Raw genomic sequence first — 15,847 nt, forward strand, 5'->3', positions numbered from 1 at the left:
TTGGGATCTGTTAAATTTTTCTTTTTCTTTGGTACTGGAACAACATGAGCTTTTTTCCACTGCTGCGGGTACATTCCATCCCGCCATATTTGATAATACAGTTCTAATAGTCTATGTTTTGCACTGGTATTCAGCTGCCTGATCATATTATAATGGATTTCATCCGGACCAGCAGCTGTGTTGCCTGCTTTCTCCAACGCTTTCATGAATTCTTCTATTTTAAATGGTACATTATATGAGTAATTATACTCAGTACCGAAATTTAGTAGACCTTCAAGTTCTTCTTTTTTCGCTCGAAAATCTTCTTCGTAGTTAGCCGTTTTGCTGGCTTTCTCGAAGTGAATGGATAATAACTCTGCGATTTCGTTTGGAGTGTCCTTAATTTCGTCTTCATCTTGAAGGCTAGTTATGGGTGCAAAATTTTTACACCCACAAATCGCCTTCACTTTCCTCCAAACATCTGATGCAGTAATGATTCTGTCGATGGGTGACAAGTATTGCTGCCAGGATCGTTTCTTCGAGTCTATCATGAGACATTTTGCATACGCCCTGTATTTTTTAAAGGCAATAAGATTTTCTAGGGTAGGACATTTCTTAAGGGCGTTATACGCTCTTTTCTTTCTTTTAGTAGCTTTACTTATTGCATCGTTCCACCATGGAACGGGTTGTTTTGTAAGTTTCCAAAGATGTTTTGGGAATGAATCTCGATGCCAACTCAAGTATCGCATTTGTTATAGCGTCGACATCGCCCCCGATAACTCCAGTTGTTTCGGGGAGTATCGTCTTAGCCGTGAAGCTCATCCAATCTGCCTTATCAAACAACCATCTTTTAGAGATGGGATATATTTTCCTTATAACATCAGATACAATTTGCACCGGGAAATGATCTCTTCCATGCAAATCATCTAAAATATGGAAGGTGTACCTCGGTGCTATCGATCCACTTATGAGTGCTAGATCTATACAGGACGTCAATCCATCTCTGGTATTGAAAAATGTTCCCGACCCGTCATTTAAGAGAATAAGTTCAGAATTCATCAGGAACCTTTCCAATTCTCTTCCGCGGGGATCTACTCGATCCGATCCCCAAAGAGAATTATGAGCATTAAAATCACCCACCAGTAAAATAGGTGGAAAAAGCTCAGAAATTAATTGTGCTATGTCATCCTCCTTCCAATCAAAATTCGGCAAGTATATGCTGCAAACAGTGACCTGAAGCGGACACTTCATTCTAATGGCGAATGAAGTGTCGCCATTAGAATGTCTTATTATTAGAATGTCTTGTATTTAGATCAATAGCTTCGGTGGTAGCTCTGGTCGATAGTTAGTATGGCTACTCCACCTCTAACTCTTATATTTGGCGGTTGATCTTGCAGAAATTTATCATATCCTTTTAAGTTAAAATTTTCATTTCAGCTGAAATGTGTTTCTTGCAGACATATACAGATCGGGTCTACATCATGTACCAAGCGTTGGAGCTCATGGATGTTTGAAAAACATTGATGTTCCATTGTACAATCAACTCGCTGATTTTAAATTAAATTATAGCCTAGGTTTCCCTTTCGGCCAGCCGTTTTTCCTTCTCCATGCTGCAAACAGCCACGTGTTCTCGGAGACCACCGAAGCCACCAATGACGACGGACATGGATCGGCGCCGATTGAGAGGCGGCAACCTGGCCGCCCCCTGACATGGCAGCAGCACTGATCACCGCCTGTGGAAGGGGGGACATTCGCCCCCCTTGTGTGGATATTTGTGGCCTCTGTGGTTTAGAGGCCACCTCAGTTGCAGGAGGCTTGGCAGCCTCCATAACAATCTCTTTCTTCTTATCCTGAAGGATCTCGCTGAGAAGGACTTGACATTCTGGTTTGGCCTCCGTTTTCTTCTCTACAGGAGCAACTTTCATTTTTATAGATTTATCTTCAGCAGGCTGTACCACTATCTTTGGCTTAACAAATTCTTTGCTGCTGAAAGGCTTCATCTTGTTTTCGATGATCCTTTCAATCATGTTAGTTAAAGTAGGCGCTAGTTTGTTTATAATTTGTGTCTCATCTGCAGCAATTGGAGCTGGAGCAGGAACAGCAGCCGCAGCCTGAGCATAGGTTGTTGTTGCTCTAGGACTGCGGGCATATACAATCTTCTTTGCTTCGAAGTAGCTAACATTTTGCAGGGTTTTTACTTCCTGCACAGCTACCTCGTCTTTGTAGACAGGACAGTTCCTGGATCTACAAGAATGTGTTCCCTAACAATTGATGCATGTGGAAGGCTCTTTACATGGCTCTCCCTCATGCAACTCTTCGCCGCACACGCATATTTGTGGTCTCTCACATCTTACAGCGGTATGGCCAAAACGTTGGCACTTGTAGCATCTCATTGGCTGCGGTACAAATGCCTGCACATCCAATCGATGTATTCCCGCTCTTAGTTTCTCCGGCAAAGTAGGCCGGTTAAATGTGAGAACATGAGATGCTGAAGGAAGGACTTCGCCATTCCTTCTCATGTTCAATCGGCGACACTCTATTACTCCTTGTGCTACTAGTTCTTCACAAATTTCTTGCTCTGAACAGTTTAATAGATCCCGACAGACCACAACACCCCTTCTTGAGGTGTTGAATGTGCCATGGGGATCAACACGTACAGCCAATTCTCCTATTTTTTCAACCCTAGGATCTTTTGCGATTGAATATCATTTACAGTTTCCACATGAAGTCCTGTGAAGGTTTTTCTAATTTCTTTAACAGGGCCTCCAGCACATTTATTTATTTCTCGAGCAATGAGGAAGGGACTCACCTTCGAGAAATTACCATCTGCCTTTGTGATTATCAAATATTTCGGCTTCGGAATGTTGCTCTTGAAAAAAGCTTTTTGCAAGCTTTTTCTGGCCTTAACTTCTATTCTTCGAGATTCTGCACTCTTACGACGTTTCGCCTCGGGTGAAACAGCCGGTTCTAAACGAGGGTGTTTTCGTGAACCCTCTGCCATGTTTGATTGTTGTTCAAGATTACTCATGTTGTTTATCCCTTCTGTAGCAAAGCTAGCCGCCAGGGTACACCCCCACTCCAGGGCTACCAACCTTGGAGGTCCAATCCGGTACTCCGGTGGAACCGACATATGTCCTGGCAGAGAGCGGATGCGCAGTCTCTGCACTGACTCCAGGCTCTTACTCACCGAAGCTTTCAGAGCTCCCATGCACCGACATACATGGGCACCATTGCTACATGCTTGCCATTGCAGGGGACATGTGGACAACGGAAGGGTCTCTGTTACACCTGCAATAACATTGACCCCGACCGCCACATCGCCAGCTCTAAATATGGTGTGAGTCCATTTCCAAATCATTAGTAGTACATATCCTGCAGGTGGCCGTAAATTCCAATCCATATGGTGACCTGAAGGTGGAAACAGGTCAAAAGAAAAGCATATCTGAGGAAATTACTCGGAGCCCCGTTAGCCAGCTATGTGTATTGTACATAAGTACAGCTGTTGCTGCCCTGGACGTGGAACGTAGATGTTGTGTTCTGGACGTGGGGATTATCAACCTCAGGGCCATAATTATTATTAAACAAAATTATAATTTGCTAGGTAGGGGTAATAATTATTGGGTAATTTTTTTTTTTTTTTTTAAGAAATATTAAACTGCAAGAGCTATAAAAAAATTAAGAATTTTACTTTTTAAATTCATTATATAACTTGATACATTAAAATTTAAAATAAATCTAAAAAAATTTTCTTTAGTTAAAAAAATGTTTTATATTACCACAGACCATTGGAATGGGATGGGCAGAAAACCTTTTTATAGTGGTTTAAAGACCTATTGATGTAGAAAATATAGATGTGGTAAATTCCCATTAACGCCTTTCCTGAGGCAAGATATAGCTAAAAAAAAAAAGAAAAATATATAAAATAATTTTTTGAGAAGGAGAGTAAATATTAAATAAACATTTTTGATTATTTGTGATCTTGATAAAAAGAAATTCAACTTTTGTTAGAAAGGGTTTTTGCTAAAAGGCCCTGTAAAGATTTGAAATTTTATTTCAGTCAAAACATTCCTTTTTCCAATATTTGAAAAAAGTTTAATATATTCTTCCTCTCTTGAAGTTAATTACCTGTTAACCAATTTTAAAGAAAATCAGTCCACAGGGTCCAGAGTTGTAAGACTAAATACAAGCCAACATAGATACATCGTGTGTACATCTGCACAAACATCCTCCGTCTGCAAAAATAAATTTTATGGATTTAGGATCATTGCAATAAAAAAACTTTTCACAGATTCACAATATATTTAAACTTTTTTTTTGTTAATTTATTTTAATTCTCCTTAAGGCGTGAAACTTAAAAAAGACCATTTTTAAAAATGTTTTTTACCAGTATATACTTTTATAGCTGTAGCAGCATATATCGCTGTAGCTGGGAAAGTAATAATACTATGGTTCTTAATTTAGTAATGGTAAGTGATTAGAAAAGATTTGTTAAACATTTTGAAGAAAGCTATTTAATGATGGCTTACTCGAACATGAAATTGTCAATTTAATGGTTGCGCTACAAGAAATTAATACCAAACATGGGGACACAGACATTGATTGACTTTATGAGTAATAGAATAAAATTTGATACCTGAAATATTCTCCATTTGGCAAGTCCATATGTTTATAATAGTAAAGCAACTATTTCAAAATAAAATTTGTTTACATTTAAAAAATAAAAAATAAAGGTGAGATAATAATATTTAACTGCACATTAATTGAGAGTATGCTGAAAATTTGATTTTCCAGTTAGTTTTTTTTTTAAATTCTTCAGTGTAGTAATATTGTTTCTTTGAAAGGAAATAATTCATTTAGTTTTAAATTGATCAAAGATTTTTTTTTAGATATTTAGATAATCTATAATAAAAAAGAAAAATAGAAACTGAAACACAATTAAACTTTTTTTTTGTGATCCAAACTGTTATGTTATATCAGAAAAATAATTGTATTGTCTGTGAATTTGGCTATTTTTCATTTAGCATACATTGCACAATCATTATTTAATAATTACCATGTGTAGGTAGCCAAAACCTTCAAAAATTACCATATATAAATTTTTCTTCCTGCAAGTGGTAAAAGATATTCCAAAAGTGTTAGATTAAATTTTTATTTATTTTAATTGGGTGGGCCAGAAGATACTACCCAATGAAAACATTAAGATAATCTTAGTGTTGATCTCAGTCAATTTAAATTTCTCACCTTTTTTTCATCTTATAATTGTTGATGTAAACATTAGAGGGTGTTGCGATTCAATCAGATATATCTTTGATATTGTTGATACATGTAATGAAAATGTTTACTGAAAAAGAAAGGATCTTTGGTTTAAAAACCTAAGTGCAAAGTGGTTACAATTTATAATTATTAATATATAATAATAATAATAAAGAAATAATCATTTCAACACTGTTCCACTAACACAGAAGGCAACCTACAATTTATGAAAACATGTTGGAGAGTATGCATCTGCAGTGGACTTTCCTGGTTATATAGATCATCAGTATGTGATAAAACTAAGTTTAGTTTTACAAGCACTTATCTAGAGTCCTAAAAGTCTACTCGTATATTATCTTTTAAACAGAATATTTCAAGAAATTCTGTCTAAAGAATTTTACATTAGACTAAATTCAAACATTACATACATTACTATTAGAAGTTGAAAACTATTTTCCAAGACACTATTAAATGAGATAAGCAAAGATGACATTGAACTGTTTTATAAAATAATATGAAGAAATGTGAGACTGTTGAAATTAATATCATGTCATGGAGTGCATTTTTATCTTTAGCCTCTGCCTTGTGAAGTCTCAGGTCGACCATTCCTGAGATATGTGGTTAATTAATTCTGATCACCAAATAACACCAGTATTCAGAATCTAGTATTCAAATCCATTTAAAAGTAACTACGGTTTGAACCTTAGAACTCTCAACTTCAAAATCAGCTGATTCATGATGACGAGTTCACCACTAGACCAACTCAGTGGGGTCATGTCATGGAGTGCTTGGGCCTTGAGCTATTTATTCTCCAAATGAAAACAAACTTGTGGTATCACCCATTGTGAATGACTGACCAAACAATAACAGCACAAACAGTGTTCAAATGAATATTCAAATGCTAGACACTGCACTTAATTGTTGATTTGCTGTTATTGCCAACCTATGAAAAAATAACAAATTTTAATATATTTTAAAAGTCTTTCAAATTTATTTTTATAATTTTTAGTATTTGTATGTGAATTGTTCTGTTAAAAATCTTGTCAATTTTCTGATACACTTTGTGTGTTTTGTTTCCAATTAAAGTTGAACTTCTCAAATTTGTGTTTTAATAGATGTTATTTACATTAATTTTCTCAGAATTAAATCGACTACAAAGTTAAATAGACATTTTTATTTGTTTATTGGTAAAATATCAAAGTTATTTTATCCCGAACCTAAAGAAGTGTATTTTCCAACAATACTTTTTCATGTCTTTTCCTGTTTTTCTTAAAACCTAAGTGAGATAGAGTACTAGAACCACTTTTTTTGAATTTCTAAGATCAAAGACCATAAGGAAACATCAAATATACCCCAAGAATTTTAATATGGTTTAATTTCACTGAGGGAAAGAAAGCAGAGCATGTTTCATGAACTGAAACTAGCTAACAAACTGTTTTCTGATCTGTTATATGAACTTTTTTTTTATTTTTGGCTGTAGAATCATCTTCCAAGAGATTTCCATGCAATTGTATTTGTAAATGCGCATATTGAAGAGTGGATCAATTTTTTTAACTTTTGATCTGTACCACACACATGCATGCAAAAGTTTAAATTATATAGGCTATGACTAATTTTGTTTAAATTCTTGGTGCTTTTAATGTTTTAGTTGTAAGAATTACTGTCTTGTATAGGTGTGCTAACAGTTAACAGAATGCTATTTACTGTCTCATTTTAATTGTTAGAATTATATTATTATTTATTCTGCTCTGTTCACACAATACCGTTTTGTTTTGTTTTTTTTACAGGATTTAAGGGATGATATGCTACTTAAAAATCTTGATCCAAAGTGTGTAAGAAGTTTGAATGGTTGTCGGGTCACTGATGAAATATTAAGACTAGTACCAAATATTGAAAACTTTAGACTAGCTTTGCGAACAATAAAACTTTGGGCAAAAAGTAAGTTCTAATGTTAAGTCCTACAAATTTTTTTTTATACTTTTATCCTGGCAGGATTTTTGTTCATTGTTTATAATTATTACAAGAAAAATTAAAAGAAAATTGTTAAAAACTGTCATTAGTTGTAGGTTACTCAGTTATTTTATAAAAGTAATTTAGATTTTCAAGTAATATTTTTAATGAAAGTTGTCGGCGTATAATTTGGCTCAGAATTAAATTTTGTACTGTTACATGATATCAGAAGCCTATGTTTGGAAGGCACAGCAGACAAATATTACATAATTTTGTTTGAAATTTAAAGATAATAAAAAATTAAATAAATAAAATTAAAGTAATACATTAAATACAACATTGATAACAGCGGTATATTAAATTATATTTTAATTATTTTTAGTAATTATTAAAATACAGTAGATTCATACTGGAAATTTTTCTGCCCAAAAATGAAGGTACCAAACCAATATTGGTACAGTATGCAGTAGTTTAAGAAAAAATGTATTCTAATAATAATGTTATTTAACGATTTATTCTAAATTAAAGCGTACAGTATCCTGTTAAATTTGTATAACTAAGGTCTTCAATTATTCAAATAAAAGGTCACATACATAAAAAAGTTAAAAAAATAATATATGTATACAATGATAATTACAGAAATTAAGTTAGAATTCTTTTATAATCAGCAATCTCATGAAGATTAACAAGCTGAAAAACTTGTGAAATTAATAATAATGAACTACTAAAAAGAAAGAAATAGACTTCCTGGATTATATAGTTATTACTTGTCAAGTTTAAAAAACACATAGATGTGCAGTAATTCTACACGGGATTTCTGAAGTACATTAGCACTCCTAGTAGTGTAATAGAAGAAATACTGCACCACAACAGGATTTCATAGGGCAACAGAAAACTAGTTGTTGATCTAGCAATTAATCCTTACCCTACATGATAATTGAATTTTCTAAACTTTTATGACCAATGTATAATAACATTTGTTTGTTTTTGAAGTGACATTATTTGTTCTTGATATTGCAGTCAATAGTTGTACTATATTGGCTGGCACTATGTTTAAATCACACCAAAGTAATATTTTGAGAAATATTAATCGGTTTTATATCTACAATATTGTGCTTATAGAATTGATTATCCCAATGGGAATATTCAATCATAATTTAGAAGAAATCTCTATTAAGTAAAAAGATGCATAATTTAATGTAGTTCCAGCTAGGCAACGAGTGATCTACTGTTTTGAAATTGATTGTTGTAGATAGCAAGGATCCAGTTACCGGGTTTAATTTTTAGTTTCCTGCTAATTTTATTTCATTTTTGACAGTGTTATTTTAAAACTTTTAATTATTAAAGAGATGGTTATTAACATCACTACTGACTGCCCTGCGTAATTATTTTTCTAATAATTATTTGTAATATCTCAGTTTAGTACCTTTAATAAGAACATTAAAAAACATGTTTAGATATAAAGGAACATTTTCTTTTTCTTTGTTTAATTTGACTATTGATAAAAAAATTTTAGTAAATAATATTTTTCCTATCAAAAATTTACAGTATATTATTTAAAGTTAATATCTTTTTACATAAAGCATAGTATTGATTTTTAAAGTTTCCTTTACTCTGTTTAATTAAAATACTTTTATAAAACTAAAATTATAGATCAGTTGAATTTATTACTATGTTCTTACATAATCAGTAGGTTGTAATATATGTTTAGGCTGTTACAAATTTGTCAGTAACTGGCAGTTAATCATGAATGTATTCATTTCTGTCGTTTCAGAAAGGAAGTCTTTGTGCAGTGCAAAAATTGATGTTTAATCAAAAAAACAAAGCTTCTATCTAGAGACAAAAAAGAAAATTGCTTGGTTTTCTTCCTTCCTTTTTTTATAATAAAAATATTATTTACACTTTCAGTAAACGTAAGACATGAAGTATAGATAGATGTAATTTGATTTTAATTATTAACATACTTTTTAGTAGTACTTTATGATGGACTGAATAACATTGATCAGAATCAATAAGTCAGAGTTAGAAAATTAATTGCCGGTTTCATTATATATCATTTCATGCCTTATTAATGTTAGGCCTTTTATTATCATAATCATTATTATTGTACTTGAAAGTCAGTTTTTGTAACACTTTAGTTGATCTAAAATTATAATTCTAGATGTTTGAATGGGTAAAAAGATATATTATTGCAGTAAATAAGAACATTGTAAATAATTATTTTTTGAAGTGAAACTTCATTGTATACTAGTTTACATTCTTTAGAATTAAGTGTGTTCTGGATTAATCAAAATTGATAATTGAATTTTTACCAACTTTTATGAAAAGTATGGTATTACTTTCATCAAATAGTGGGATTGGGGGTGGATAGAATATTTTTTATGTTTTGAGGTACAAGGAGTATGAAAATATACATTCACTGGAAATATATAATTTATTAATATATATATAAAAAATTCAGTCTTTTGCATAGAACTGTATAATTTTTTTTTTTAAGAGAACAATTTTGGATGCTCTGCTAAAGAATTTTATAACTTTCATCCAGTAAGGTAAATTATAATTTTAAGTTTATCCAGTAGATAAATCTGTTTCAAGTCTTGCACACTCTAATGACTTGACCTTTGTAGGACAAGATGTGATGCTAAACAGCTTTTAAGTTTATTCACAAAAATCCATCTGGCCTATTTTTATGACTACGATGTTGATCTTTTACTGAATGTCCTATTTCTTTTTTTTTTACGCTGTGTACTTATATACCAGCAGTTGTTCAATGATTGCCATTAGTTCTCTTTACCCTAACTCTGTAGCATGAAAATTTGTGTATTTTTGTTCAATTAAAATGAGGCCACATAAATAAGAGTTTATATTAAGTCATATGATCAGTATATTAATTATCTCTTCCTTATCACATTTTGATACAATTTGAATACATTTGCATTTATATCCTTCTCTGCTATCATGGCCCCAGGTCAAAAGTTTTTTTTAAATTACTTACATTTCCTAAGCTTCAATCATTTTTTCCTTACTTAAATTGCAGCTGAGAATCTTCATTTTTATTACTGCTGGTTGCTATATTTTAATGGTTCAGTTGTAAAATAATACTTAATAAATTAGATTGTTAAACATCTGAAAGTACAGGTATAAAATAAAATTGCTAAATTTATTAAAAAAAAAAATTGTTTTTCAAATTGGTGATTATTACTTAACCCTGGCTTTACAGCAAATTTCATGAAGATTGTATCTACAGAGTAGTGCACGAAATAATCCAACATTTGGTTTGATTAGAAAATATTTATTTGAATCACAATGCAGAAAAGTAAAATACAATGTGTTTACTATATACCTGGAGATTATGTTCTGCTTATTACACGTTCAATATGACCACAATCACGTCCCGCAACTTCAACATGAATCCTATGTTAATATCTCTATGACACATTTCCTCGGTTATCTCATTACATGTCTCAATGATCACCCACATGCAAAACGATTAGGGAAGCTGTTTGAAATGACACTTGCTTTAAAAGTTTCATGCAAAAGGTCTAAAACATTAGCTGTGTGTGGTCTGGCTCCATCCTGCATGAACCACTCGTTTTCTAATTGATTTTCTTTTGCAAGAAGCTGAGGAAAAAAATTATTACACCGCATGTTTAGATAACGTTCACTGACTTCTTGTTAACAAATGTATCAGCAGTATACTTTCATCAGTTGCACAGCCAATCAATCAATATCTTGCAAGGATTTAGATATTATTATTTTGGCCCAGATAATTTTTAATTTCTGTTTGTCAATGAGGCAGAGCTCTGTACAAGAATGAAGTTCTTAATTTTCTTTGTGCCCAGTGAATGGTATTAGTCATTCATTTAACACATTAAGATAAATACTTCCAGTTGCATATGTTTCTAATGAAAAAAGGAACCCTTTACCAGTTTGCATATATGTTAATGTTGCCCAGATTTTGTAGAGTTTTCTGTTTTCCGTAACAGAAAATTGAGATAAAATGTTGTGTCGATTGCCACTAATGAAAAAACATACCACCAAAAGTTAGAGATGAATGAGAACTGCCCTCTTCAATATGTTAACAGCATCTATGAAGAAATTTTGAGACATCATCATCATTTAAATTATGTTCTAACACCATATAAGCATCTTTTCAATAGTTTTTGCAAAGATTCTCCATAAGTGTAGAATTTGTAATTCTAAATGTATGATCTAGTTGATTACCGAGATTTTGTTGATAGATGGCATGAACATGATCGACATATTCTTCTAAGTTGGGAGGTCTTTCAGAAGTTTACGTATACATGTGTTTTATAATTGCTTTTTTCCTGTCATAGATGGATTGTCTTGTTCATGGCACTTCCTGTACTTTCTTCTGAAATGTCACTGCATGATAATAATAACATTTATCTTGACTGATTCAATTACACAAAAAGTTTTCTGTAGAGGAGCAGTCATGTTTGATTATCCAGTCGGTCAATATTGATTTTAACAGCAGTTGTACAGACTTAAAAACATTCCCTCTAAATCCATATTAGTTACCGTATTTTACATATAAAAGAAAAAAGATGTATAAATCATCAAAAGTGTACATTTCATTTGCAATTACCTTAGAGTACAGTATGCTATACATATTTCCCTGTTCCTGGCCAAACTAACAAAAGTGAAAAGACCCTTTAACTGTCTCACCTGTTATTGCTTTAAAACATTAAGAAATAAAAACGATAATATATTAGATTTATATTACATTACCTAAATTACATCAAAAAATGGATATTCCCACCCCCCTAGTATCCTTCACATATTAAATTATAATTATTACATTACAATATTTGACATATTTTTTTCTCATTAGCCTGCATTAAAATTTTAAAACCAGTTACAGTTTTCGTATGTTTTAGAACCAGGAAATTAGAAAATTTTCTTAATAAAAGGTAACTTCACTATTCTCTTCCAGCCATCATTACTTAATGATGAAGTAATCATAGTAATTACTTAATGTATACATTCTCTAATCCGTAATTAATTTCATTTTAAGTATTCATGTCATCTGCATAACACGCGGAGAGAAAATGTAACATTATTGCAGTGGGCTTTCCATAATTGACAAATTCAGCATATGTTAATACTAGATAACTTGATTTTCTAAACATATTTGTTGATGACAAATTTAACATATGATTTTAGAACAGAAATAGTTCATTTTAAAGCCAGCGGAGTATTCAGTCAGTAAAATTTGATAATCAGAATGCATAGAGTAGGCTGGCAATATGGACATTTTGGTGTCTGTCGTATACAAACTGTACACCAGTTCTATCAAGTTTTATGTTGCTGTCATTATTGAAGTACTGAATTTTAATTAATATTTTATCTTTTACAGAACATGGTATCTACAGCAATGTTTTGGGATATCTTGGAGGTGTATCGTGGGCGATGTTGGTTGCTAGAACTTGTCAACTGTATCCTAATGCAGTAGCAGCTACGTTGGTGCATAAATTTTTCTTAGTTTTTTATCAGTGGAAGTGGCCTCAACCAGTTCTTCTTAAGCAACCAGACAATGTCAATCTCGGTTTTCCTGTTTGGGATCCAAGGGTCGGTAATAGGACCAATTGGTCAGTTTTTTTGTTTTTTGGTCCTTTTTTATATTGCAAAAATAATTGTTGTACTGCATTTTATTAAATAAATTTACATTCTTTCTATGAGAGCTAGTTAATACATAGTTATAAAAATTCTTATTCCTGTGTTGTGGGTATAGAATTCAATAACAGATTCATTGTAACTGTTGCTTTATCATTTTGGTCTACTTTAATGTATTTTTATTTTCAGTTGTGAGATAATGTTTTCAATTAATTAAGTTACTCCTCACAGAAATTGCTTGTGCCTACATGTTATTAATTACTAAGTCAAACAATTCAATTTTTTCATGTATATGCATAATACATGGTATTACATGTCAACACTAAATTGAACTCTCGTTCCATCTATTGTCAAGTAACATTGATCTGATAAAGGACAAGGCCATCATTCATGAATACTTAATATGTACAACTTATTCATATTTTTGCTTTTTTTTACACTTTATCATTACAGATGTACTTTTGATGTGTATTACTTTTTCCATGATTTTTTTTTTTAATTAACAGTTAAATTCATTGTAAAAAAAAAGGTAAAGGGTGTACCATTAATTTGCAAAATAATATATTAATAGAAGAATGCAAAAATAAAGGGTAATAATAACTTTGAAGCTGGACAGAGTACGCCAAAAATAATTTTGACTAAAGTAAATGTACATTGTTTAATAAATAGTAACATAAGATATACTTTCTAGCAGTACTACAAATAGTGGTGACATAAATATTATGAAGAAAGGGATGTGGACTCCTTAACAATAAGCAATATAAAATTAATATACAAGGGTCATTCAGTAATTAAACAAACATTTTTAGTGAAGGAAATGCTTAATGCAGACAATTGAAACTTTTGTAAGTGTTAGCTAGCAACCTTGCGAAGAGTGTTAGTAGTCAGCTGTTCAGTTAATATTTATGTAAACATAACCTCTAAAGCTTTAGCTACGATGGTGTGTCCGCTCGAATAAAGTACTTTTGAAGAACAGTTGTAGTATCCTATTTTACTATCAGAAAGTATATAACCGTCAGAAATATTCTCTCACATGAACAAACAATACAGAAGTAGTTTCATGAACCGTGCAAGTTTTAAACTTTTCCACCCAAGGTGGAAAAGTTTAAAAGTGGCCGAAAAAGCATAACTGACCAGCACCACTCCAGACGTCCAGCAAAAGTCAATCTCAGCGTTAAATTCTCATATTGATTGACTTATCCCAGAAGACTGACTACTTACAGTTGAACAGATTGCTGAAAATTTTCAAGTAAGTTTTGGTACAACTCATTCCATCGTTCAAAACAAACTGAACTACTCAAAGACTTGTGCTAGGTGAGTTCCCAGAGAGCTTGCTGTTCACCACAAAGCCAAGAGATTTCATATTTGTACCAAACTCAAAAATCGTTTCAATAATGAAGGTGACTCATTTTTGGACGCCTGTGATGAAAATTGTATACACCATTTTGAGCTGGAGTCCAAGCGTCAAAGCATGCAGTGAAAACGCCCTGAATCGCCTGTCCATAAGAAATTCAAAACAACCATTGGCTGGTAAGATCATGTTAACCATCTTTTGGAGTGTCCTGGTCCAATTTTCGGTGATTATTTAGAGGAGCAATGTACTCTCTATCCACAGCCTATTCTACTTAGCCACGATTGAGAACAAAGTCAAGCCCATGTTGAAGAGGAAATGTCCTAGATGGCAGAGGAAAGGCATGCTTCTTCAAGACAAAACTCGATGCTGGAAACTATTGGCAAAGTGAGTTGGAAGCTCCTACCTCATCTTCCTTACAGCCTTGACCTTACCACTTCAGATTTTTTTATCTGTTTGGTCCGATGAAATAAGCTTCGTGTGGCATCAAGTTCAGCAACAATGAAAAGGTAAATAAAAATGTACAAAACTGTCTTCGAGATCAAGGAAAAGAATTCTTCGCTGAGGGGATAAGAAGACTTGTAAAAAAATGGGAGAAGTGCAGAGAAGTTGGTGGGGATTACGTGGAAAGGTAGACAAAAAAATTGTATTTATTTAATAAACCATTTTTACTGTGCAGCTATTTGTGGTTTAATTATTGAATGACCCTCGTACTTAGTTAAAGGATAATTTAAAAAATGGAGTATATTGAACGAGTTTTCTTTTAAAAATATTTTATAATAGTTAAGAAATACCTTAAAGTTTAATGCTACACTACTTTTTGATAATCATTTTGCAAACTCCTTTACTTAATTTTCTTTTTATTTATCATCTGCAGCTTGAAAAAATGTTTCATTGTTGCTTATTTATTAGCAGTGGCCATTCCTGTAATAGATTATGTTTATGGAATGTTATTTTTAACTGACTTTTTGAATTTTAAGCTTTGTTCTGTGAGTGGATTACTAAAAAAGACATTAATTAGATGGCAGCCTTGTTAAAACAATTAAAAATATCTGATATGACTTAGTAAAGTTAAAGTTAGATTATATTTTACTTTTATGAGATTGTAAAATAGGAGTAATCTATTAAATGAACTTCATTATCTAATAATTACAATCTCAAAATACAGTATTATTCAACTTTGAGAACATGCAGAAATGAAATTTGTTTTGTATTTGATCAGTAGAGTTTTAAATTTACCTAGTATTTTGTATTTGATCTGTTTTTATGTAATATTATTTATTTTTCAGGTAACAGTGGCAGATAGGTATCATCTAATGCCAATAATTACACCAGCTTACCCTCAACAGAATTCAACTTTTAACGTTTCAATATCAACAAGAACAATAATGGTAGATGAGTTTAAACAAGGTCTTGCTATTACAGAAGATATTGTGTTAGGACGTGCTACATGGGATAAATTGTTTGACCCTCCTAATTTCTTTGGGAAATATAAGTAAGAAATATTTTTTTAAGAAAAATTTTGTAATTACTAATGTTTTGAGTAGTGTTTCATCACTGTACTCCTTCATTCGTTAGCTTGGATACTCTATTAAGAGCTTGTATTTTGCTTCATATAGCACTAAAAAAAAGTCATCTTTTAGTATTTTTATCCGTTGGTTTGCAATGCTTGCCAAA

The 15,847-nt window shown here is 32.1% G+C and overlaps 1 protein-coding gene across 9 annotated transcripts in view; it reads left to right on the plus strand.

The window, feature by feature from the left end:
• hrg (poly(A) polymerase hiiragi) overlaps window positions 1-15,847 on the plus strand; it is a 109,049-nt gene that overhangs the window by 45,702 nt on the left and 47,500 nt on the right. For all 9 annotated transcript variants that reach the window (XM_075355943.1, XM_075355940.1, XM_075355941.1 and 6 more), the window contains exons 6-8: window positions 7,020-7,170; window positions 12,563-12,774; window positions 15,460-15,665. In XM_075355943.1, the coding sequence (XP_075212058.1) occupies window positions 7,020-7,170; window positions 12,563-12,774; window positions 15,460-15,665 (569 nt within the window). The remainder of the gene's footprint in view (window positions 1-7,019; window positions 7,171-12,562; window positions 12,775-15,459; window positions 15,666-15,847) is intronic.

This window comes from Lycorma delicatula, chromosome 2 (genome assembly GCF_047948215.1).
Source record: "Lycorma delicatula isolate Av1 chromosome 2, ASM4794821v1, whole genome shotgun sequence".
NCBI lineage: Eukaryota > Metazoa > Arthropoda > Insecta > Hemiptera > Fulgoridae > Lycorma > Lycorma delicatula.